This window comes from Mustela erminea, chromosome 21 (assembly GCF_009829155.1).
Source record: "Mustela erminea isolate mMusErm1 chromosome 21, mMusErm1.Pri, whole genome shotgun sequence".
NCBI classification, from domain to species: Eukaryota; Metazoa; Chordata; class Mammalia; order Carnivora; family Mustelidae; genus Mustela; species Mustela erminea.
Genome location: NC_045634.1, coordinates 5,540,727 through 5,566,780, shown reverse-complemented (window position 1 = coordinate 5,566,780; position 26,054 = coordinate 5,540,727). Strand labels below are relative to the sequence as shown.

The 26,054-nt window shown below is 35.7% G+C and overlaps 1 protein-coding gene across 1 annotated transcript in view; it reads left to right on the top strand.

Annotated features, from left to right (window-relative positions):
- ADAM9 (ADAM metallopeptidase domain 9) overlaps positions 1 to 26,054 on the top strand; it is a 147,957-nt gene that overhangs the window by 23,867 nt on the left and 98,036 nt on the right. Inside the window, exons 4-11 of the mRNA XM_032329020.1 lie at positions 1,111 to 1,189; positions 7,963 to 8,039; positions 9,057 to 9,252; positions 10,430 to 10,495; positions 12,353 to 12,424; positions 13,577 to 13,746; positions 18,824 to 18,905; positions 19,372 to 19,505. Of these exons, the coding sequence (XP_032184911.1) occupies positions 1,111 to 1,189; positions 7,963 to 8,039; positions 9,057 to 9,252; positions 10,430 to 10,495; positions 12,353 to 12,424; positions 13,577 to 13,746; positions 18,824 to 18,905; positions 19,372 to 19,505 (876 nt within the window). The remainder of the gene's footprint in view (positions 1 to 1,110; positions 1,190 to 7,962; positions 8,040 to 9,056; positions 9,253 to 10,429; positions 10,496 to 12,352; positions 12,425 to 13,576; positions 13,747 to 18,823; positions 18,906 to 19,371; positions 19,506 to 26,054) is intronic.

Below are 26,054 nucleotides of genomic sequence, written 5' to 3'. Positions count from 1 at the left end.
ACCAACTTCCAGTAGATGATTCAGCTGATCCTTAATGAACAGAAGGCATCCAGACAGAAAAAGGGATTTTTATTGTTGAGAGGAAAGAAGGTTGTCTCTTCTCGAACAAGAGGGAGACTGACAAACAGCCTTTGCCTGACCAAACTTCGGTCAGGCTGTTGAACCTTCTTGCATTGGTGCACTTCCCTGTCAAGTCTGGTTTTATTAAGAACTCCTCCCCCCACCCCATTTCTGATCCCTCTGGCCGTGTAGTCACATTCCTCATCCTTTACGACCCTCCAGGTGGTTTGCGTTCACTCTGGCCTGTCTTCATTGAGAATCTGTTAGGTTCGTTTAGCTACACCGCCTCTCAATGCTGATACTTCTAGTTAGTAATTTTCTGTCCGCTGATCCCCGATACCCTGACTCTTGGCTATATTCCCAGTTGCCCATGCCCAACTTCTCTGGAGTTGATCCTTGGTTCTCCCTCCCTGTAAAATCACCATTGCAGTGGTTCCTCTCCCTGTCACAGTGGAGCCGAATGAAGTCTGCCTTACCATCTTTAACAGGTGTCACCGAATAGTTTTTCTTTAATGCAGATGACCCTGTCTTTACATGTATGGTTTACAGTACTGAGTTCCTTTAACACACAAGGGAGCTTCAGGAATCCACAGTAATTGCTTCCTCGAACTGACACAGATTTTGCCTCTATACTTACCAGGCTAAAGTAGTGAGTGCTTCTTGTTTATAGAGGACTTTGAGGAAAGAGTAAAAAACACTATTTCTTCTGGAAATATGATGTGCTGTATAACCTTATTTGTACCTTTCCTATGTGGTGTATCAGAAAAATTAAAAGACATTACTTGTGTTTTTTACAACCAGAGTTTTATGACCAGTAGAACAAATTATGCAGCCCTGCATTCTTCATGAGGAAGCAACGCACACGATTTTAGATTTAAGTCTATTCATGAGCTTTTTGTTTTATAGTAGCTCCCTCTTTAAAATAATAATTTGTCAGGTAAAAGTTTTTATTCCTACTTATCTCTTCTAGGAGTGCTGCCTTATGAGTTGTGTTCTTAGTTGTATATAGATTAAAATTATTTTAAATGATGTGTCTTATTCCTCTTCTAGTGATCTTTTGCCCCAAGATTTTGTAGTTTATACCTACAATAAGGAAGGGGCTCTGATATCTGACCATCCTGATGTACAGGTAATATATTTTCCTCTTGATCTTATAGCAAATTTAAAATAATCATAATTTAAAAATGAGTTTTGTTCACATATGCAAGACTGTATATCACAGTCACCAAGGGCCATTCTTGACATTATAATACATGGAGTTGTTCCGGGAAGGGGGTGGGCGGGGGGATGCCTTTACACAGAGTAGACTATAGTTTATAGTTCTCCAGGTACTCGGTAGTCAGGTGTTTTTTTTTTTTTTTTTTTTTTTTTAAGTTCAGGAAAAGAATCTCCTATTTAATGGTAATCCTTATTGCTTATGAAGGGGGAATGTTTGCTATATTGTAATGTATATTTAAAAAATTTTATTTGCTGAAAGTTAGTGTTTCTGAAAGCACATCTTACTTCCTTATTAAGTCATTTAACTTGCCATTAGTTCTTAATAAAGAACAAACATTTGTATGTCCTAAGATTTTACTAAAAACAGTTCTTTTCTCAAGAAATGTGGCCTACATTGCATCAGAGAACAGAGTATTCCTGAGGACAGAACTGGCCGGGAATACTTGAAATGATTGGCAGCTGCCGAATTCGGCTTTATGTGTTATTAATTTAGAGCATAAACATTTCTAGTGTCACTTGGGAAGAGTGTTCTATAGTCCTTTTTGGCAGTTAGGTATTCTGTATTTTTTTCTTCTGGATTAATGCCCAGGAGAAGTCTTTGTTCTGATTAAACGTGTTATTTTTTTCCTGAGCTTTGTAATGTTTGGCTAGATTGAATTATTCATGTTAGTTACGCACTTCTGCAGCACTCTTCCAATAAATAGAAGGCAAACCTTTATTTTAGATTAATTACTAGTGATTAAAGAAATAAGGATACGCTGACAGACTTAACTCTTTTCTGGTTCATTTTCTGATTCTTTTTAGTACCTTATTTTCCATTATTTAACAGCAAACTAGTAGAGCAGCTTCAACTTATATGATAGCGTAAACCAGATCACAAATAACCAACGCATGCATTTGTTCATCTACCCATTCAATTATTTATCCAGAGATTACTATGATGTGAAGCCAAAGACCACATAATTTAAGCCACTTGACAAAAGCGGTGATTGTAAAGACTTTTTTTTTTGCCCCTTGGGAGAAGTTTCTTGGTGGAGGTTTTGGAGATATACTCTGTTTGGACTTAATCATGGGTCTGCCATTTATTTGCTGGTCATGTTACTTTAACTTGTCTGTACCTTACTATCTGCACTTTAAAGTGGGAATAATAATTACAACTTCAAGGAGTTACTTGAAGGCTTAAGTGAGTTAATACCTTTTTTTTTTTTAAAGATTTTATTTATTTATTTGGCAGAGAGAGATCACAAGTAGGCAGAGAGGCAGGCAGAGAGAGAGAGAGAGAGTAGCAGGCTCCCCGCTGAGCAGAGAGCCTGATTCGGGGCATGATCCCAGGACCCGGAGACCACGACCCAAGCCAGAGGCAGAGGATCAACCCACTGAGCCACCCAGGCGCCTCGAGTTAATACCTTTTTTTAAAAATTGAAGCGTAGTTGACATACAATATTATATTTGTTTTAGGTGCACAACATAGTGATTCAATGGTTATATACATTGTGATGGGACAAATCTAGCTCCCATCTGTCACCATATGTAACACTGTATGTTACATATGTAACATTGTTACATGTTATTAATTCTGTTCCTTATGCTGTACTTTGTATCTTCATTAAATGAGTTAATACTTGTAAGACACTTGGAACAGATAGCCTGACCATTTTTAACTCAATACAAATTATTATTTGTTGTTATTAAAAAAATACATCCTTAGAACTATTAAAAATAGGTTTCAGTCATAGAAATTTATGCAGCTGTTATCTTCCAAGTAGTATTATGGGATTATGGGTGATTGAAAAATATAAACTAAGACAGATGAAGTCTTTTACTTACTTCTTGGTTATTAAATATTGTTCAGATAGATAAAAGCATGTCTATAGACTTGAGATACCAGTTATAACTTTGGTACTGGGACTTTTTGACATGGCTATATTGCCAGATATCATAGTGACATTACTTTTGTTTATAAAATACAGTTAAATTACACTGAAAATTTAAATGCTTTTCCTTATGATCTATTTAAGATGAAAGTAATTCATAAAGCCATTAGGTGTCTTTTATCATCAGTGTCTTTCACAAAGGTCATTTTTCACAAAAAACCTAAGCTCTAATAATCACATTATACAAGTTGTTGTGTCAAATAAAACTCCAAATTACTATGTGTTAAAACTTTGGGGTACCTTGCAAATGCATCAACCAGTGTCTTAACTAATTTTCTAATTAATTAATACTCTTTGATCTGAAAAATATATTGACCGGCCAGGCTTGCTGGGCTGTGGCTGGGCATTTTTCTATCAGAGTTCTGTATGTTTCTCTCCCTAGTTGAGTTTTTTGCTTATAGTTTGCATGTTTCCAAAATTGTGGCATTTGCACCTTTACTGTTATCACAAAGTTTAATTAGATGTTTTATAAACTTATGAAATCTGATTCGTTATTTTTATTTATTTATTTTTAGTTTCATTAATTAATTAATTTTTAAGATTATATATATTTATTTGACAGAGATCACAAGTAGGCAGAGAGGCAGGCAGAGAGAGGGGAGGGGAAGCAGGCTCTCTGCTGAGCAGAGAGCCCAATGCGTGCTCAATCCCAGGACCCTGGGATCATGACCTGAGCGGGAGGCAGAGGCTTAACCCACTGAGCCACCCAGGTGCCCCTGATTCCTTGATTTTTAAAAGTGCATTGAAGACTTTGGAAAGATTAAATAAACCCAAGTCATTTAAAAAATACCATCAAGTTGATAGATCGAGTGACCAAGTGCTGGATTTCAGTCCTGTCAAATAAGAGAGCTTCTACTATAACTGAAAGTAGAAACATTTAATATTGGAGTGCCATGAGTTAGAAGTATTATTATATCATCAGTGCTACCTCATTGGTAATAATAGAAGGTCTTTATTTTCCTCTAGTGAGAATAAGGCAATATCAAAACTAGACTTTAACACAAAGGACTGGGAAAGAAAAACATGAGTGGTTGTGAACTGCCCCACACTAGAAAAAAGTTGTAAAATATTGAAATTGAGCCTGTATTTTTAGCATAGAATTGTTTTTTTATTTTCTTATTTAAATTTTCACCACTTTAGACTTAGAGGAAATGTTGCATGAATAATACAAAATATTCATGCATCTCCTTCACCTACATTTTACTTCATTTGCTTTATTCTACTTTTTTTTTTTCTGAACCTTTTAGAGTACGTTGCAGACATGGTATTCCTTTGTCAAAAAAAAACAAGGAATTCTTTTATGTAACCAAGTATAATTTTCAAAATTAGGAAGTTAACATTGAAGCAATACTATTGTCTAATTTACAGGTCTTATTGATACATATTTTGTGGGTGCACCATCCTAGTAATGTACTTTATGCATAGCAAGAGAAAATCCAAGTTCATGTGTTGCATTCAGTGGTCATGTCTCTGTAGTTGTCTTTAATTTGGAAATCCTTTCTCTTTCCTTGTATTTCATGGCACTGGCATTTTTGAGAAGCATGGGCAAACTTTTGTAGAATGTCCTGCAATTTGAGATTGATGTTTGCTCATGATCAGATTCAGGTTATGCGCTTTTGGCAGGAATACCACCAGAGTGATACCGAGTGGTCCTCAGTGTATCCCGTCAAGAAGCATGTACTGTGGTTATGTTAACTTTGATCATTTAGTTAAGGAATTTTCTGCCGGGTTTCTCCTGTACAGTTAATTTTTTTTCCTTCTTAATGAATATTATGGTTAGACATTTTGAGGCTAATATAAATATCCTGTTACTTTTTAAATTTTTACCCACTACTGTTAGTATTTAGTATTTGTCTGAATTAATGGTTATTATGATGGTGGTTAAAATGGTGACTTCCTAATTTCATTAGTGATTCTCTGTGTGTTAGTGCTTTCTGCAAGGAAAAGTTTTCCTTTCTTAATTATTTGTGTCAGCGTAGACTCATGGATTCTTACTTTTTTTATGAGTGAGATTGAAAATCTTCATGTATGTGAGGTATTTTTATGTTCTTTTTTGAATTGTCTAATCATGTCTTTTGCCCTGTTTTCCACTTTTTTTTGTTGTTGCTGTTCCTCTAAGAAACGTTTTTTTTAAATTGAGATATAATCGATATATGTTATACTGCATTAGTTTCAGGTATACATCATAATGATTTGATATTTGTATATGTTGTGAAATGATTGCCAGTATAAATCTTATTATCTGTTATCATACATAGTTACAAAGTGTTTTTTTGTGCGTGTGTGATAAGAACTTTTTTATTTTTATTTTTTTAAAAAGATTTTATTTATTAGAGAGTGAGAGAGAGCGAGCGCGCACAAGCAGGCACAGTGGCAGGCAGAGACAGAGAGAGAGAAGCAGGTTCCCCACTGAGCAGGGAAGCCCAGTGTGGGGCTCAATCCCAGGACCCTGGGATCATGACCTGAGCTGAAGGCAGTGGCTTAACCGACTGAGTCACCCAGGTGTTTCTGATAAGAACTTAATCTTTTAGCAACTTTCATATATGCAGTAGCGCATCATTAACTATAGTTGCTATGCTGTCTTTAATCTAATTTTGTGTTAATTTTTATATATGGTGTAAGAAAGTGGTCTGGTTTCATTCTTTTCTGTCCAATTTTTTCAATACAGTTTATTGAAGAAACTGGTAGATTCTTGGTTCCTTTGTCAGAAATTAATTGACCATATAGGTGTGGGTTTACTTCTGGGCTTTCTGTTCTGTTCCGTTGATCTGTGTGTCTGTTTTCATGCGAACACCATACTGTTTTGATTGCCATAGCTTTGTAATATAGTTTGAAATCAGGGAGCATTATGCCTCTAGCTTTCTTTTTTTTCTTTCTCAAGAAGAGAAAGAAGTATCTTTATTCCATGTGATATTTTTTGTGGTTTCAGACAAATTTTAGGTTTTTGTTCCATTTCTGTAAAAAATGCCCTCAGAATTTTGATAGGAATTGCATTGAATCTGTAGATTGTTTTGGTTAGTCTAGACATTTTAACATTTGTTCTTCTAATCTATGAACATTGATTATCTTTCTGCTTATTTGTATCTTCTTCAGTTTCTTTCATTAATGTCTTACCAATTTCTGTGTATAGATCTTTCTGCCTTGGTTAAATTTATATCTAGGTATTTTACTCTTTTTGATGCGATTGTAAATGGGATTGTTTTCTTAATTTTTCCTTTTGCTACTTCATTATCTGTGTATATAACACAACAGATTTCTATATATTGATTTTGTTTCCTGCAACTTTACTGAATTCATCTATTAGTTCTAATGGTTTTTTGGTGGAGTCTTTAGGGTTTTCTCTATATAAAATTATGTCATCTGCAAATAGTGACAGTTTTACTTCTTCCTCTCCTCTGTTGAGTTTTTAATCTTTCCCCTTGGATGTTTAAGAGTTCTTTATAGTTAGGGATATTAGTCTTGTATCTGTGATATAACTTACAGATGTTTTTTTCCCCAATCTGTGTATTGTGTTTAATTTTTTAAAATTCTTATTTATTTTTTAAAATTTCTTTTCAGTGTTCCAGAATTCATTGTTTATGCACCACACCCAGTGCTCCATGCAATACGTGCCCTCCATGATACCCACCACTAGGCTCTCCCAACCTCCCTGATTTTGTTTTTTGATTTTTTTTTTCCACATAGAAGTTTGAAAAACTTCTTATGTAGTAAAAATTGTCATTTTTTCCCCTTCTATTGCAGATGTATTTTGAGTGATAGTTAGCCTTTCTCTACACCCAGGTTAAAGAGAAGGTCACCCATATTTTCTTTTAGTTCTTATATAGTTTTTATTTTTTATGTTTAGATTTTTGATTCATTTAAATTTTATTCTTATGTGTGGTGAGTGAGGTATGGATCTAATTTTAACTTTTTCCAAATGTCTGACAAGTGGTCTGAGCACCATTTATTATAAAAATCCTTGCCCCAGTTCCATACGTACTTTGGGCTATTTCAGGTCCCCCAGATTTTGTTCCACTGGTGGTTCTCTAATTCACTACTGTTACCATATTATTTTAATTTTTTAAGGCCTTGTGATATGTCTTAATGTGTGGTAGGGCTAGTCTCCCCAACAACCCCCTTTCCCATGACCTTGGCTTTGTTTTAGTGGTTTGAGACTATTTTAAGAGGAGAATATCTCATCGTGTAGTAAAAGAAATCTGGTATTAGTGATAATATGCTTGTACTTCCAATGGTCAATTTGTTGTTCAAAATTAAGGATAAAGCCTCTTTTTATTTTTTAAGATGGCTAAATGTAAAACTAATAATAATATGATTAATATACATATAAGAAGAAAAGAAAATCATGTGATCAATATTACTTTCTTGCCACATACTCACTTTTCTTCCTCCTTGGCATCATTAGCTTGTCACAAGATTCCCTTCGGTGTTAGGTATCAATTGACTGCTGTTGCTTCCTGGATTGACTATGATCTAAGATATTAAACATGACATAAGCTGTCTTGTTCTGCTTCTAAGCTTAAAGGCTATTGGAGTAGAGCTGTGTGTACTTAGTATCCTCTGGAATTCTGCCTAAACATTTGTATGCTTATAGGGTGATAGTAGTCCAAAGAATGCCATGATATGAGATGCCAGTGTTATAAACAGAATTGTTAGTTTATTGACCTTAAATAATTTTGTTAGCTGTGTAATTTCTATGATGAATTATAGCCATGTAACAGTATTTGAAGATAATACAGTTTTTATCATTTAGAATCATTGTCATTATCGGGGCTATGTGGAGGGAGTTTACAATTCATCCATTGCTCTTAGCGACTGTTTCGGACTCAGGTAAGGAATTTTCTGTGTCATTTTTTTTCCTTTTATTTCTTACCCTTTTACCTGTCTCAGTTTCTAAATCAAGTCACTTGGAGGGACTTAACAAAATTAGATTTTACTTTGGTTTTGTGGAAGGTCTTTAGAGATATGTATCAGGTATTATTCTTGACGTGTTTATTTAAGAAAATACTACAGTTGATGAGTTTCAATAGCTAAAGAGAAAATTTCATTGATTTGAGACTGCTAAATAATTTTGCTATTTAGAAAAAAACATACTTTTAGTTTCTGTAGCACTATATAAAATTTTCACCTATATTCTTTCATTTAAGTATCATAATGCCTTTGAAAGGGGGCTCACTATCTCTGTATGTAGGTGATGATGAGCAAACTGTGGTTCAGAGAAATTGTACCACATATCAAATAAAACGATAATAATATTAAAATTACATTTATTGAAGCCCTGGCAGTATCATGCTATTCTGGTTCATCGGTTATGTGACTGATTGAACTAATAAATATATTAATTATCAAACCAGCTGTATAAAATGGCTACAATTATCTCCATTTAAGTAATAACACAGAGCAGTGACTGTGCGTCAGGCCATGTTTTAAGTATTTCACTCTTAATAATTTAGTTTTCAGAACAACCCCATGTAGAATAAAGTAAGGTAGAGGTTAAGTAATTGCTAAGAGCCGCACAGCTAGGGAGAAACATTTGGGATTCAAACACTGGTTCTCTGGCTCCAGAGTCCATACTTTCAGCCACTGTTCTGAGTTGCTTTCTGTTATATACAACAGTCACTTGGAGAGGTTAACTGACTTTTTTTAGGGAGTGATGTTAGTAGGTAGAGGTCTTGAGATTTAAATTCATATCTGTGTGACTCTAAAACCGTGCTATTTTTCTCTCCACACGCTACCCTTTCTTAGACATGTTAAGAACTAGGATTTGAATTTCGGTTTTCTGATTCCTTTTCCTGTGTATTATTTTCTTCATTCTTAAAAATTGTGTACGTGTCACGTGACACTTAGAGGATTGCTGCATATAGAGAATGTGAGTTATGGGATTGAACCCCTGCAAAACAGTTCTCGTTTTGAGCACATCTTTTATCGAATGGATGATGTCCACAAAGAGCCTCTGAAATGTGGGGTTTCCAACAAGGATATAGAAACAGAAACCACAAACTATGAAGAAGAAGAGCCTCCTAGCATCACTCAGCTACTTCGAGTAAGGAAATATATTTCTTAATGGCTCAGACTAATGTGTTAAAAAATCATGTCTTTATGCATTAAACCAATACTTATCTTTGTTACGTTTTTCTGTCTATGGACCAGACATTTAGACAGGTACTAGGGGATGAAAAGATGCAGTTCCTGCTACCAAGTCGAATGCAGTCAAGCTTCTGTGTGTTTTAGAAATCAGGGCTTAAATCTTAAACAGAACTTACTTCTTTTTATCACTGCTGTGTGATAGTCCATTATATTGTCTTCCAGAGAGCAGTACCATTTTTATTTATATATCTTCCACACCAACAAGAATAGTGATTTCTGAGCCCTGGATCGGAGAAAGAGAGACGAATTGAGCCTTAGTCCTTCATTTAAGATGGCTTCCAGGAACACTTGCGTCCCTCTTTTGAGTCACCATTAAGATTCGCTGCCTACTCTTGATGTGGGGCTCTTAAAGGCTGAAATGTTCCTAGGAACAGCTCAACTTCAGTTGTGGGCACTGCGTCTTTCTGCATGTGAGATGATGCTGCTGTGTTGGAAGAGGCTTGCACCTCTTCTGATACATTTTCATATGAGTTTATGGCATTATTTTCATTGCCTTTCTTGCCTCCACTCTTTTGTACTGTTGGACTTTTCCTTTTAACTTTAGTCATTGGAGAACCTTTAAATTTTTGTCAAATTCTGTACTTTATATATGAATTTCTGAAAATCACAGAACTAGTCCTGTTTTGAAGTGGCAGCCTTGTCCTAACTTCTGCTCTGGGTTATTGTATTCTTGTAATAGTATAATTCTTATGTTCATTTTTTCACTCAACATAGCAATGGGGCTTCCCTTTAGAGTGTGTGAGTACGTGTAGTTTTGATATTAGAAAATCAGTAACTCTGCTTTGGAAATTTGAATACCTCATATTGTTGTTAACTAGAATTTTTCTCAGGCTAGTATAGAGAGGAGATGTCACTATTTTAGAAAAAAATATGTTTTTGGCTTTATTGATCTGTGTAAACTAAACTAACTTTATCACGTTCTTAGCTGGCCTGAAATAAGAGATTAGAGATGAGTATAAGGTCACTACCTATGAAAAACATGTGGTTTTCTTTTCTTTTTTTTTTTTTTAACATGTAGTCTTATAATTTTTTTTTTTTTGCCTAATTTTTTTTTTTTTTTTTTTTTTTTACAGAGAAGAAGAGCTGTCCTGCCACAGACCCGATACGTGGAGCTATTCATTGTCGTAGACAAGGAAAGGGTAGGATTGGTGACAGTTTTTCTTCTTTTTCATGAAAAGCAGATGAGAAGTGAGCATCCCATAAAGGAACCATAAAATATATTTATACTGATTTTTCTTAAATGTATTTTTAAATCTCAAATGGGTTTTTTCCTTTAAAAATGCTTGATGTTTGTAACCCCACCAGAAACTGAAGGTAGTGAATGAGAGTATCTCCAACCATTTTTACTGTCATCTTCTCCCCCCACCTAACCCAGGTGTTTCGGGTGATCTCCTCACGCAGAATTTCTTAAGCAAAACTGTATTGCCCTTCAGTTAGGGTCACCTTTTCAGATGGCTTTAGAGGACTGTGATGAAAAACCAGCAATCAGATACTGCTTTGTTGCCTAATGAAATTACTTTGCTCTTTAGAACTTCCACCAACTTGCATATACGTCACTTTAAGAGACGGAAACTTCCAGGTTGTGGCGTGCTTCAGAAGGGAATACAGGAGAATAGCTGATTTTAGTCTTTACTCTTAGTTTCTGTGTCCAGGATAACACCAGGGATTTCCTTATTCATATTTAAGAATTGTGCTTAACTTAGCTAAGAAAAGTAATGGGTCTGTTTCAGCATTTACAGGGTTATCAGTTTTAGATACAGCTGTTATATAATTTAATAAATTATTTGAAATGTTTTGTCTGACTTTAGCTTTGTTGTTTGTGTGAAAAAGTTGTAGAAACTTATCAATATTGGCAGATCCTTTCTTGTAAGCTACAGAGTTTAGACTATTTTTATGGTTAAAAAAATCCCTTATTTTGCATAGGTTGGAAATAAACAAGCTGTGTTTATTAACAGATAGAAACGTATTCAGATTTGTTCATTGTGGGTTCATTACCCGGAAAAAGCACAGGGAGTGTGAGCAAGCATGAACTGCACACCTGATAATGGATAAAAAGTTTCTGGAGAATGTTTGGACAAGTCAAAAATAGAGATTTGTAATGTTTTTATTTATTACTCTCTCCAGATAGATGTTACATACTGGTGGAAAATGGTTCAAAATAAGAATGATTCCATTTTAATAAAACCTTATCAGATAAATTAATTTTTTTTGTTTGTTTAGGAGAATCATGATAAAATGCCTCCCTGATAAAAGATCTGATATGTTCTGATATATTAAATAAGATCTGATATATTAATGCTCTTATCTTAGAGCAAAATCATACATTCTTTTTAAAATTTTCTTTTCATTAGTTATTTGTTGATTGTATTAAAATAATGTTAAAATAGACATTTGGATTTAGCCGGGTCTTGAAGAAAATAATCAGTCATATCAACTGTTTGTCTTAATATAGTTAAACTTGCAAATATCTATTTTGTCTACATATAATGTCTGTTCATATAATGTCTGTTGGTGAACATTGGTTAATCTCTCATTATTAATTTAGCCCCAAGTTTAGAAATTGTTTATTGGTAATGTCTTTAGCCTAAGGGATGAAAGGGTCAGGAAATCTGTTAGATTGTTTTTATCCCTTTATCTGTGCATTTTGATGGTTTTAAACACTACCTTTATAACCTGTTTGAAAACATTTTTGCATTAAAATGAATAAAAAGAGCATTAAAGAGAATTCATTTTAAAATTATGCTAATTTGGAGCAAATAGACTTCAATATGTTTTGCTTAACATTCATTTCATACTTGAACTGTTTTTCTTACTCCTATTTATTTCACTGAAATGTATCCTTTAGATTTCTTAATTTGAAAGGCAGGTGCATGTCTAAATGCCTCCATTTTTAGTGCAGAGGAAATATTTGGGATTCTTACCTTCATTATAACAGATTTTAGAAATTTTTTTCGTAAATGACTTTGGTGAAATGATTTCCCTTTCTTGCTTTTCAGTATGACATGATGGGAAGAAATCAGACTGCAGTGAGAGAGGAGATGATCCGTTTAGCAAACTACTTGGATAGTGTGAGTTGTGTTTTCTATTAACTGGGATTATTCTAGCCTGTCTTTTTATAATCTCAGAACGGAATCTAAAAATTGTTTCATTTTGAGTTCTGTTTATCCTAGGGGCTCATTCTTTCAGGGGTCTGTTTTCTAGTTTGTTTTGTAACATTTTTTATGTTTGAAGGGAATGTATAATTGTAGAAAGACTTTGAGACACGTAAGAGATTTCATAATAGCATCTATTTTATCCTCAGTGTAGAAAGTATAAGGAACTTTGGCATTTATGAAAAGACCTTTGAATTTTTACTCAATCTTACTTTGATGAATGCTGCCTCCTACTCTGAAACCATGATAGGACTCTGTGTGTATATGTGTGTGTGTGTGTGTGTGTGTGAGAGAGAGAGAGGGAGAGAGACCGCGAGCGTGAGCGTGCCCAAGAGAGAGGGAGGAAGAGAGAGAGAAGTTTGGTTGGAGGGTTTGTAGTTCAATTATCCAGTGGGAGATATTGAAGAATTAGATGCATGTTCTTATAAGATAATTTCCTCTATAAGGTATTTCCTTGATGTGAATATTTAGCATAATAATAATAATGATGAAGACAGTAGTGTTCTATTGAGCATTTATTGCTAGAAACTGAGCCAAGTGCTTTACATTTATTTTCATTTATTCCTCCCAGTATCTCTATGAAATAAAAATGCATTCCATAGTGCACTATCTGAAACCTTTGGGGTATGTATAATTAGGATTTTAGGTAAAAGTTTAGAAAGATAATATGGTTCACTATGTATTGCATAACACCTCTAACAGGATCTCTGGTGGCTCTTTGTAATCAAACTCGCTGATATTCCTGTAGTGAAATGTATGAATATTTATATTAAGTGAGATACATATGGACCATAAATAGATTTGCATTAGTTTAGAGCAATAGATTTTCAGTTTGTCAGATTTTGGAATGGAAGGTAAAAACAATTTTGAACTTCTGTTACTTTCATTTTGTGGATGAGGACACTGAGACCCTTAAAAGGTTAGAGTCTCATTATATTGCATGAAGTATATTTTTTGAAGGGGAGGAGTCCTGCTTTTATTTTAAGTAGTTATGTTCATTATAAGTTAAAAGATACTCTAAGATTCTTTAGTATATTTTCTATACTTTTATTTCTGTTTTTTTCCTAGATGTATATTATGTTGAATATTCGAATTGTTCTAGTTGGACTAGAGATTTGGACAAATGGAAACCTGATCAACATAATTGGAGGTGCTGGTGATGTGTTGGGGAACTTTGTACAGTGGCGGGAAAAGTTTCTCATAACACGTCGGAGACATGACAGTGCACAGCTCGTTCTGTAAGAGATTTTAAAAAAAAGCGCTGTTAATGTAACGGTCAATAACTTCTGCTTTTTTTTTTTTTAGAATCATGTTTTCTTAAGGTTTTTGAGCATTCGTCTGAATAAGGAGGGCTTTGTGTAATATTCCCCATGACAAATCACAGTATAATAATGAGTCTTCTCTTCTGTGTTGGATCCCCTGTCACCTTTATTCCATGTCCTTCCTTTTTCCTGGATTTTACTCCCTCAGCCTTGTTATGGAATGTTTTCTACCTTCGTCTTGTGAAAGAATATATGGAAAGAAAAAATTTTGACCTCTTGCAAGTCAGAAATTGTGCTTTATAGTCTCAGAATAGAATTTAAAAATTACACCTGTGTAACCTTCTGCTTATCCTAGGGCCTAAGTAACTCAGTTTTTCAGGGTTTTGTTTTGTAACTTTTTTGGTTATTTGGCTTTGTGTTAAATTTGAGGCGTGAAGTCTTTTTCCTTCAGAATTTTGAAGGTATGGCTCTGTTGTCTTTTGACTTCCAGTATTATTGCTGAGAAGCCTTAACCATTTCTGATTCCTGGTCCTTTGTGGGTTTGTTTGTTTTCTTCCTTCTCTGGGAACTTGTAGGATCTTCTCTTGGTTCCCAGGTTTCTGAATTGTCCTGATGGTAATGCTTCAGTGTAGGTCTTTTATCATTTAATGTGTTGTTTTCTTAGTGGTAACATCAGTCTTGAAACTGATGTCCTGTAGTTTTAGGAATTTTTTTCTAATTATTTTGTAGATGATTTGATTTTCTTTATTTTTGTTTGTCATTCCTTCTGGGAATGACTTTTATGTGGTTGGCCTTTGAGTTTCTTGTGTTTGTCCTCTAGTTTTATTATCTTCCATCTCCTTTCTTTTTGTGTTTTTGTTCTGCCTTCTGGGATGTTTCCTTAAATTTCTCTTTTAAGCTTTCTGTTGAGTTTTTTATTTCTGTCATCTTATTTTTAATATTCCATAGATCTTTTTGTCCCCTTTAATATTTTTATATAATCAAGTTCTCATTTTATGGATATAATAATTCTTTTACTCTCTTTGGGCTCTTACTGATAGATGTTTAAAATTTTTTTTTTCTTTTACATAGCATTTTCATGGTACCATAATAAAGCCTAAACTTACATAAATCACTTATACCAATACAGTCCAAAACTTACAGCAAAATCCTCATTTAAAACTATTTAAAATATTTCATGCTTAAAAGTTTTCTGGTTTGAGGGATGAAGTTTTGAAGGCCTTAGCCTGCTGCAGCCTCCTTTGTCTGGCAAAGCAGTTAAGTTACTGTTACTCTTTATCCAACCCCCCTTCCCCATCTCCTGCCCCCTGAGAAAGTCTTCTGAATTGATAGGCAAGCTTTTTGCAGAAAAGTGTTCTAATTTATATATTTTTGCCTCCCTCAGTGTTGATGGTACCTAAAACTCACAATTTTTTTCTGAGGAAAAATTTCCTTTGTGTTTGAGTTATTAATGTAGAGCATGAAATCATCCACATTACCTGGCTTGATGAAATGTAACACGGAGACCGTTGGGGGCAGAGAAGATTTCGGAGGAGGGCCCAGGTCTTTGGGATGCTGAGGCATGCATGACCAGGAGGCCTGCGTGACCACTCTGCCGTAGGAATGCCATGTGGGGAGTTCCCCCAAGCTTTCTTAGCCCAAACAGCCGCCCTGTGATCCGAGAGATGTATACATTGTCCCCTAGGCTATGTTTAGCAGAACTCTTAGAACAAGCAGATTAGCATATCGTATCTTTCCCATAAACAGATCCTCCTAGTTCCAGCAAGACCCCTTGTCAGCATCATGTGCTTGAGAAAGTGTGATAAAGATCTATGATTCTTCTGTAGGACCAATGAAGACGAGAGCAAAGAAGAGCAAAGAGTCTTTGTCGCTGAGTGTTGACAACCCTTGCTTTCTAAACTCTTTGACAGCAGAGTTTGTAGTAATCTTTCATCCGCTAGTATAGGGAGTGCTGCCCTTTCCCCACACTCTTGATTTTATTTTGTTTTCTTTCGTTATGTGAGTTAATTAAAGCAAGGCAGTGAAAACGCCAAAGTGGATTTTTATAGCCCTGTAATCACAAAGGCTTGGTCCTGACCTTTTTACTAATTTTTAGTAAAATTGCTCCTATAAGTATCCTCCTGCCTTCTAGTTTACAGGGGGCCAGAAGGGACAGGCATCTAGCACATTTCTCATGCCTTGCTCAAACAAACCTACCAAGCTGTCTTGTCTTTTCTGTCTGGTATCCATCTGTCATGTGGAGGCATTTCCCAAATGTCTGTCTAATGATCCTTGCCTGTGTTTTTCGTTAAGAATGGGGTGCTAGAGGGGCACCTGGCTGGCTCAGTGGGTTAAAGCCTCTGCCTTCGGCTCAGGTCATGATCCCAGGGTCCTGGGATCAAGCCCCGCATCGGGCTCTCTGCTTAGCAGGGAGCCTGCTTCCCTTCCTCTCTCTCTCTGCCTGCCTCTCTGCCTGCTTATGGTCTCTGTCTGTCAAATAAATTAATAAAATCTTTTTTTTGACATGGGGACTTAGAGTGGAGAAGGGAGTTGGGGGAAATTGGAAGGGGAGGTGAACCATGAGAGACTATGGACTCTGAAAAACAATCTGAGGGTTTTGAAGGGACGGGGGGTGGGAGGTTGGGGTACCAGGTGGTGGGTATTATAGAGGGCACGGATTGCATGGAGCACGGGGTGTGGTGCAAAAATAATGAATACTGTTATGCTGGAAATTAAAAAAAAAAATTAATACAAAAAAAAAAAAAAAAAAAAAGAATGGGTGCTAAAGAGCCTTTTGGAAGCATTGAGTACATGTGTAGGGCCTGGAGACTATGATATTAAGTAGAGGGTGATCTGGCGTGTTTCCTTAGCAGTTCCCTTATGGCAGTATCTCTGGTCCTCTTCTCTTTGTTGGTCAGATACCTCAGAGAAAGATTTACTCATTCATTTAAAAAATATTTATTAGGTATATACCCTAGGTACTAGGGATAGCAATGAATAAAGAAGACAAACATTGTGTATTTTTAAAATGTTTTAAACTTTTAAGCAGGTTTATTGAGGTTTAACAGATGAAGATTAAGCTGCACCTATTTAAAGTGTACATTTAGGTGCGTTTTGACATATAGCCATGAAATTATCACCATGATCAAGATAACAAACTTGTCCATTCCCTCCAGGCCCCATTGTAATCCAATCGTCTCTTCCCTCCAAAAAAAAAAAAAAAAAAAAAAACCAAAAAAATTCCTTCCCCAAGCAACCATTAATCTTTTTTCTGTTAATGTGGGTTAATTTCCATTTTCTATAATTTTCTGTAAGGGAACTCATACAGTTGAACTGTGTTTGTCCAGATGAAAATTCTTGCCATCACAGAGTCCATATTGTGATAGAGGAGATTAGCCATAAATGTATATAATATATTAAATACTAATAAGTGATAAGGAGGAAAAATAGAGCAGGGAGGGTAGAAGTAAAAGTATAGGAAGAGTGTAACTATATTATGGTGGTGAGCATTTCATAATTTATATAATTATCCAATTACTGTATTATACACCTGAAATTAATATATCAGTGATTTCAATTAAAAAAAAAGGGAAAATGAAGAGGTATTGGTCTGTGATGAATTGGAAATTGAAGAAAAAATTACTGGCCCTTCCCTCTAGATAGTTTGAAAAGCACTGCCTGAGATGATGCATAAGGCTGAATTCTCCATCTCCTTGCCTTTGGTTTAGCCAGTGAAGGCCAAGGGTGGGCATCTGCCTTTCTCATCTGAAGGAGCTGCCTGCCTTGGCATGCTAGTGGAGACTGCTACAAAACGAAACAGCTTGAATTTGGGCATGTTGTGTGGCCTCTGTCATCTATGTTTGTGATAATGGAAGTAGATACACAACACAGTGTCTTGGGTTCTAATTTTCTATCATCATGTGAAGGAATAAGTACCTCATTTTGCTGCGGCTGCATGTCTCCCAGGGAGGTTAAGGTTACAACCAGTGAAGCTCATATTCTGTCCAGGAAATGTCTGAAGAATCTTAGTAGCCACAGTTTTTTGTACTGTAGGCTCAACTCCTCATGACATGAAGACAGATTTCTTTACTTGCATTTCTCCCTGATTAGAATGTGCTTACCTGGCTATAGGGGAGAAAGGGCCAGGATGGTATAGTTATTGAGGATAGTAAATGTGGAATCAGATGACATTATGTCAGACCACAGCTTGGTGACCTAACAGCTGAAGATACAACTTCCCAGAGTCTCAGTTTCTTAATCTGTTCCGTGGGCCCAATAATTTTTATCTAGTAGGATTTCAGGTTGAAATGAGATTATTTTTGTAAAGCGCTTGTGAAGGCTTATAGAATATTTTAAATACTCTATATATTTATATTCTATATATATATATATATATATATTCTGTATATATATATTTAAATTATTATCCTTTTCTATTCAATAAATAGTGGAGCACTTGCCAAGAAAAAAAGTATTGGAGGAGTAGGGTTGGTGTGGTGAGGGAAGGCTAAAAGAGAAGACTTGTGAGTAAAGACTTGAAAGGAGCTGAGGGAATGAGGTAGGAGAATTTACTGGGCAAAGGAGTTCCAGGTAGAGAAATAGGTCTTGAGATACAAGTGTGTAGGTGATGATTACCTGTGACCCATATGGAGGCCATTGTGGTTCTTACGTTCCCTGTGCTCCCTGCTCTGCAGCCTCCTGGGTGCGTTCTGTTCATTGAGTGGTAACTGTCTCTCCTCATTAGAAGTTTTGAATAAAGAAATATAATGCATTTTAGGATGATTTTTTGTCTAGAGGGTAGGAAAAAAGCTTGGCGTCTAAAACATATCTTCATTTGAGAAATCAATATTAATTTATTAATATTAATGATATTAATTAATGGCTGATATTAATCTCATTCTCTGAGAACAAAAAAGAAGTAAGACTTAATTGTGTTCTGATTTAAAATGTCAATTATCTTTGCCATTCTTCTCCCAGTTTCTGTAGGTTCTACCAGCCCCGTGAAGTAGAATCAGTGTGTTCCTTTCACCCCCGCAAGTACATTTTCTAACTTTGACCTTTTATTTTCATTTAGGAAGAAAGGTTTTGGTGGGACTGCAGGAATGGCTTTTGTGGGAACAGTATGTTCAAGGAGCCATGCAGGCGGGATTAATGTGGTACGTTTTTGTTCTTGAAATTTAACTTTGGATGTTTGCGTTAGGACAGTGTCAAGCATTTGACCGCATATTTCCATCTCTAGTCCTTAAAACAATATTTGGGTAGAAGTGATAGATGTGTTTTTTCTTTAGAGATTGGATTAGTTTTCTAATATGATGTGTTCATTAACTCCTCACTTTTTATGGACAAGGAATTTGAAACCCTCTTTAAGAAAATTAAATTAGAACCATGAATCTGTTTTCCCCAAATAACTTATTAGTGCTAACATAATTGGTCTGTTGCTTAAAGGCTCTATGTCCATGCCGTATCAGTTTCCTAGTGAAATGTGTGAAGACTGATGTTGGATGCTTGATTTATTGTAAAGACGGGTCACCACTATAGTGATTAATTTCCTTTTGTGGAAAAAATAATAAGCATATCCTTTTTGTTCAGAAACCTAATTAATACTTTCCTGTGTTTGGGCAGTTTGGGCAAATTACAGTGGAGACGTTTGCATCCATTGTTGCTCATGAGTTGGGTCATAACCTTGGAATGAATCATGATGATGGCAGAGATTGTTTTTGTGGTGCAAAGAGCTGCATCATGAATTCAGGAGCATCGTGAGTAACTGAATTATTTCTTCTTAACATGATATAGATGGGTGTTTCTTAAACTCTGTGATGTTCTCATGTCTATGCTGAAAAATTATTCCTGGCTCTTCTGAAATTAATCACATGACACACCAATGAGAAGTCTGTTTTTTAATTAAGTAAATGATTCCAGAGACCTTTAAGACAGAAACATTTGTGTAGGCACAGGTATGTAGCTACACTGTTGTGTAGAATGACCCACCAGAACTATAAGAACATGGAAAAATTTACATCTGAATTAGGAATTAGGAAAGAGTTTTGTTAGATGTAGTGTAGGTTAGATTAGATTGAAAGACTATAGGAGGCGTTTATTCATAAATCACTTTTTGAGAAAAGTGCTTCATTGTCACTGTAAATGGAAGAAATCTTGACATAGTCTTACTAACATCTCTACTTTTATAAATAAAGGTGAGAGGCAAGACAAAGGGGAGGAGAAAGAAGAGTTAACATTTAGTGAATGTTATTTTGTAATAGGCACTGTTCTAAGCACTTGAATTAATCTTTAGTGCTCAGCAACCTAATGAGATGTGGGTATCTCCAGTTAAGGATAAAGAAAGTGAGGTTACACATCAAAGGAAGTGGTGAAGCCGGGATTTGAAGTCAAGAAGTCTGGGTCCAGAGCCTGTGATCTTAGAACCCCTTCTTTGCCAGGGTTCAAAAGGAATTACAAGGAGGGTCTACAGGTGAACACCACCCTTGAGTTGTTGGGCTTCTTTTTGGTGCAGATTTATCATAAGGGAACACGGTTCCTTCCTAATTTAGTAGGTGGTAGTGTTAAGTAGAGAGCTAGACATGCACAATGCATATGTGAGTAGAAGCTGAGCTAGAGAAAAAATTAGATGTGGAAGATGTTCATCTTTTCCAAGCACAGATGAAGATTTCATGTGGGGAATAACTGCAACCCCAAGTATTCATTTCCTTTCCTACCTCCCTCAAGTTTCTGGGGCACAGAAAGAATAATAAAAACTGCTGTTAGCCAGCTCTTTATCTTCAGATCTGAAAGTACAGTTCTAATTAAATCGTGGTGTAAATGAAAGCTCTCAAGCAGAATTTGCTACAGGATTTACCTGTTTTTGACCAAATACTAGGCTGAAAAATTGCTGTGGAAGAATTAGAACGTGTTCATGAAAATAACTATATTTAATGAAAAAAGTAATTATATTCACAGGAAAAGTCATATGTTTGTAAGATTTCCTGCAGGGGAGGGCAGTACATTTAGTATTTGCTTTGGCTGGGAGTGTAGTGGAGAGAGACAGGAATTCAGGGAACAAGAAATGCATAATCAACCTTGATAAGACAGGAGACTAAGATAAAAGTGGTGGCATGCAGAGTTAGGAAAGAAACAGTGCTACAGTGGAATCTGAAGTGCTGTAAGAAGCAATGAAGAATGGACCCATACTTTATTCATTCACTTATTATTTGTTTATTTATTAATTTTAAAAATCTTATTTTAAAAAAATTTTGTATTTGAGAGAGATTCAGCGCATATGTGCGAGCAAGTTGGGTGCAGGGGCAGAGGGAGATGGTGGGAGAAACTTCAGCAGACTCTGGGCAGAGCACAGAACCTGACTCAGGGCTCTCGATCTCAAGACTCTGAGATCATGACCTGAGCTGAAACCAAGAGTCAGATACTTAACCAACTAAGCCACATAGGTGCCCCTTATCGAGTATTTATTGAATGCTGACTCAGTGCTAGACTTTGTTTTAAGCACTTGCAGTATTTCAGTGAATTGGATAAAGATGTGCCCTTAATGCAGTTTACATTTTAAAGTATTGGAAGTACATTTTAAAGTATTGAAAGTATTGGGAGGGCCAGAAGGTGGTGGTGGTGATGGTAGAGGTCAGGTTGCAGTTTTAAAATTAGTACAGTCAGGGTAAGCTCCTTTGAGATGATAATAGACGAAATATTTGAAGGAGATGAGTAGGAAGCTGTGTGGCTATCTGCGGGAAGAGCCAAGTATGAAGGAAGAAGTATGGTTAGGGTAGACTTTTTTCCAAGATGGAAGAAATTACAGCAGGTATGCTAAGAGGAATAATTTTGTAGGGGGTAAAGTTGGTGATCTAGAACAAAAAGGGAAACATTGCTATAGGTGACCTTGAGTGGGTGAGAGGACATGAGATCTGGGGCCCAAGTGGAGGGGTTTGTTCAAATGGAGCTCAGGGTTATCTGTAGTCATAAGAGTAAATGGAGGTAGCTGCTGGTAGATGGATAGATGTAGTGGTGGGGAGTCTCTGGTTCCGTTTTGCCAGTGAAGTAGGAAGTGTGTTCATCAGCCGAAAGGTTGGTGGGGGGAAAGGTTGTTGGGGATTTCAGGAGATAAGAGAGGGTATGAAATAGTTGGGTGGAAGAATGGGAGGGTAAATGGAGTAAAGTGTGTTTCCTGGGCCATTCTAAAGAGCCACTTGAGATTCACAGTCATGAATTTTAAGTCCTTAATTAATAATTGGAGATTAGTTTGTGGTTGTATGTTTTTGTGCAGCCGCATTGAATAGCATAGATAGCATACGAGAGCTGATGTTAACCGGGTTTTATTTAGGCCAAATACAATGAAGTAAGAAGGGTGCAAAGAAGTCAGATCTGTTTGCAAAGGAGTAATTATCATGATGGACCATGACATTGAAGCTGGATAAGGGCTAGGAAAGGGAGGATATCAAGGGGATAAAGGAAGTGAAAAGGGAAAACACTGAATGTCCCAGTGGGATTAAAGTTATATTGGAGTATAAAGATGTACCTGGGGAGAGTTAAGATGGGTAAAGTTGAGATTATAAACTATAGTAATGTTAAAATGTCCATTAAAAGCATGGCAATGAGTGGTTGAATGGCAGAGGATTAGATCATTGGAGGAGAGGAGTTCAGGCTTTGGAGAGAGCAAGGGCTTAGTAGGGTTATTTACCTGTATATTGAAATCAGCAAAAATTAAGACAAGAGTAGTGTTAGAGTGACAGTGTTGGTGAGAAGGACATGAGAAGGAGCATCTCAGGTTGTTAGGTGAGTAATTAAATAGTGCGTAGTTTAATATTATGAGATTCAGAGCTGGAAGGTTTTAGAAAGGATCGAGGAAGAATGGCCTAGAAGCAGCAGTCTGGAGGAAGAACACTGACTCTATCTCTAGTTGTATGAGGGTTATATCATTATTATTGATATGTGTATTGTATGAGGGAAAAAGCTGCTGCTCCTTGAGAAGGTTCTAGTAGAAGTTGGGAAATCCGGGAGTAAAAGAATTTCAAGTAGAGCTTGACAGTGAAAGTTACTTTCAGAGAAGAGGTTGAGGATATCAAGAGTTTTTGCTGATGCTGGACTGTGAATTCTAGGTGCCTAGTAAGGGAACAGGAGGGAGATAAGGGCCTACATGGAGAGCTGCAGCTTCTTACGGTGATAAATACAAACAGGGTTATAGGACAGAAGGAAATTTGTCCCAGGAGACTCAAGGCAGGGAGGGAGTCTTGCTGCAGCTGCGTGTGTTAGGAAATGGAATGGGAGGGGTGTGTGTGTGTGAAGTGTTTGGGATTCCCTCTTGAACAGTGGGGCCAGGAGGTCTAAATTTATCTCAGTCCTAGCATGGGAACTCATTTTGGCCTTGGTTGGATAATTCCAAGTCAGTCTGGTGGGGGAAAGGACAGAGATTAAAAGAAAGATGGAATAGATGTTGAGAACACAGTGGAAAGTATGGTTTTTGGACCATTGGATTTAGTGGAGGGGAAATGAGAACAAATGAAACATGAAAGAAAATATATAATATTAAAAAAAATAAAACAACTTAATTGGGGAGGTATAAAATCATAGAAAACTGGAGAAATAGATGTCTTACTGAATTTTAAATTGTTAAAATAATGACCTCAAGGTAGAATTGAAAACAGGATGCCATTTCTAATTCACAAGGGCATTTTTTTTTTTTTTTTTTTTTTCCTAAAGTAGGCTCCACACCCAACTTGGGGCTTGAACTCATTACCCTTAGATTAAGTGTCACATGCTCTACTGAGTGAGCCAGGCAGCCTCCCCAGGACAAAAAATTTTTTAGAGAAATTATGCAACATAGAATTACAAAGCACAAAAGAACATTTGTTAAGGTGTTACAAAATGCAAAGTATAAGATATAATAATTTAAGGCCAAATTAAACAGTTTGACAAATATATGCTTCTCAGTCTAGGTCTCACACCACTGTAAATAAATGTTTCATCTAGGAAACATACCTGAGACAAAGAGACTCCAAATAAGGCAAAAATGATCACTTTTCATTTATAAGATACATGATCATTAATGAACATTTATCATTATTATTGATATTATGTTATTAAAATATGTAATGTAAAAAGCATGTCAAGGGAAGATGAGCACTTATCTAAGAGGAAATTTTAAAACATCTTAATCATTACCAGATTATATTAACAAAGCACATAAGATTATAGAGATTTAAATAAATATCAGTGTGGTTCATTTATTTATTTTTTTAAAAGATTTTATTTATTTATTTGACCGAGAGAGAGAGAGATCACAAGTAGGCAGAGTAGCAGGCAGAGAGAGAGAGAGAGAAAAGCAGGCTCCTTGCTGAGCAGAGAACCCGATGTGGGGCTCGATTCCATGACCCTGAGATTGTGACCTGAGCCGAAGGCAGACGGTTAACTAACTGAGCCACCCAGGTACCCCTAGAATGGTTGATTTAATAGATAATAATGTAACTCTGTGTACAAACAGAACATATATCTTCATTTCAGGTATTCTGGAATCTCCATAAAATTGACCCTATATTTTGCCAAAAGACTTAAATAATTTAGAAAAGAAGCAGAAACAGAACAGGTCTCATTCTTTGGCCACAATGTGGAAAACTAGATATTAATAACAAAAACCCTGAATGAGTTGGTAGTTTAAAAACATTCTCCTAAGTAAACCTTCTGCCAGAGACCTAAAGGCCAAAGTAATTATGAAATATTTTGAATAAAATGGTATGATGACTATTACATTTAAAACTTACTGCATATTAAAACTTCAACATGAATGCAAGATGATCTCGAATATAAGGTGATCTACCATTTTCCCCATGAGAATAAGCAAGAAGTTTTGGGGACTGGCTTAAGTATGTCACCCAGTGGGGATGTAGAAGATGTAAAGATAAATAACTGTTCCGGGATTGTGGAGAGAAATAGCTATGGCTGTGAGAGAGACTGACCATTTAGAAGTTGAAGTAGAGGGAAACTGCCATCATCAGGTGACCTGTTAACAATGGGACCCAGAGGAATAATCAGTTATTCTCCTACCAACTTATCTTGGCCAGTGTCTCTTATTGGCCATGTTTCTTGCACGTCTCCATGAAAGGTGCAGTCCGTATAGGTCAGCCTTCTATGCAAAGAACATGGTGGAGAATGATGGGTATAAGATTGGAGGGGAAACCATAGAATATTGAGCGTACATGATACTATCAGTACTATTAGTTTATTTTGGCTTGGGTTTTCTAGCTAGTGCAATGAATAAGAAAAAGATTTAGGAGTAAATATTTGAAAAGAGGGGGAAATGATGTTACTATGATTGTCTACTTTTGAAAAGCAAGGGAATCAAGTAGTGTTAGAAATACAGTTATAAAATAAGATTTTCAATAGACCAGTTTTAACTGTTTTGAAAAAATGTGAGAAAAAAACTATATTTGCCAAAAATTCTGAGTACCTTGGGATCAACTTAATAGGAAATATGCAGCACTTGTTTAAAGAACACAGAGAAGTTTATTGAAAGTCAGAATATGTAATTTGAATAAAGACAGTGTTCTTTTATGGAGAGACTAAATATTGGAAATATATCTGTCTTTACCAAATTAACTTACAAGTTTAGTATAAGTCTAATCATGTTCCAGATATGTATATATTTTATTCATTGTAGAACTTGACAAAAATAAGTTTAAAGTCAATTTGGAAGAGTAATTTTGCAATAGTAGTGAAGAAAATACTGAAAGAGAAGACCCTTAAAGAAGGCTCTCGGTATGAACTATTATGTTTGGGAACTGTATAATATTAACTTAAATGCATAAGAAACATATTCACAGTCTTATGGTAGAAACCTCAGAAATAATAAAAGTGACCTTTTTTTTAAAGGTAGGGTTTTTTCAGTAAATGAGGCTGAGATAATTTGTTAAGAATTTGAAAAGAAATTACCATATGTCATACTTTAAAATAAATTCCAAAAATATAATGAAATAGAAGAAAATATGCTTAATAGATATAATCTTGGATGGAGAAAGGTTTTTCGAAGCATGAGTCTTTCCACTGCCCCCACAACCCCAAAACTGTAAAGTGCAAAGCAGTCTATAGATTTGAAGAGTTGTATATATAAAAAACAGTTCAAACAGTGAATACTAGCAGTTCAAATAGCGAAGAATACTATTTGAAACATTTGAGACAGAGTTTTTTGTTTTTGCCTTTTTTTTGAATAATAATATCATAAATTTATAGATGAGCAAAGAATATGATCAGGTAACTCATAATACAAGAAATAAATATAAAAGATTAGTAAATTTATAAAACTTCTCTTCATA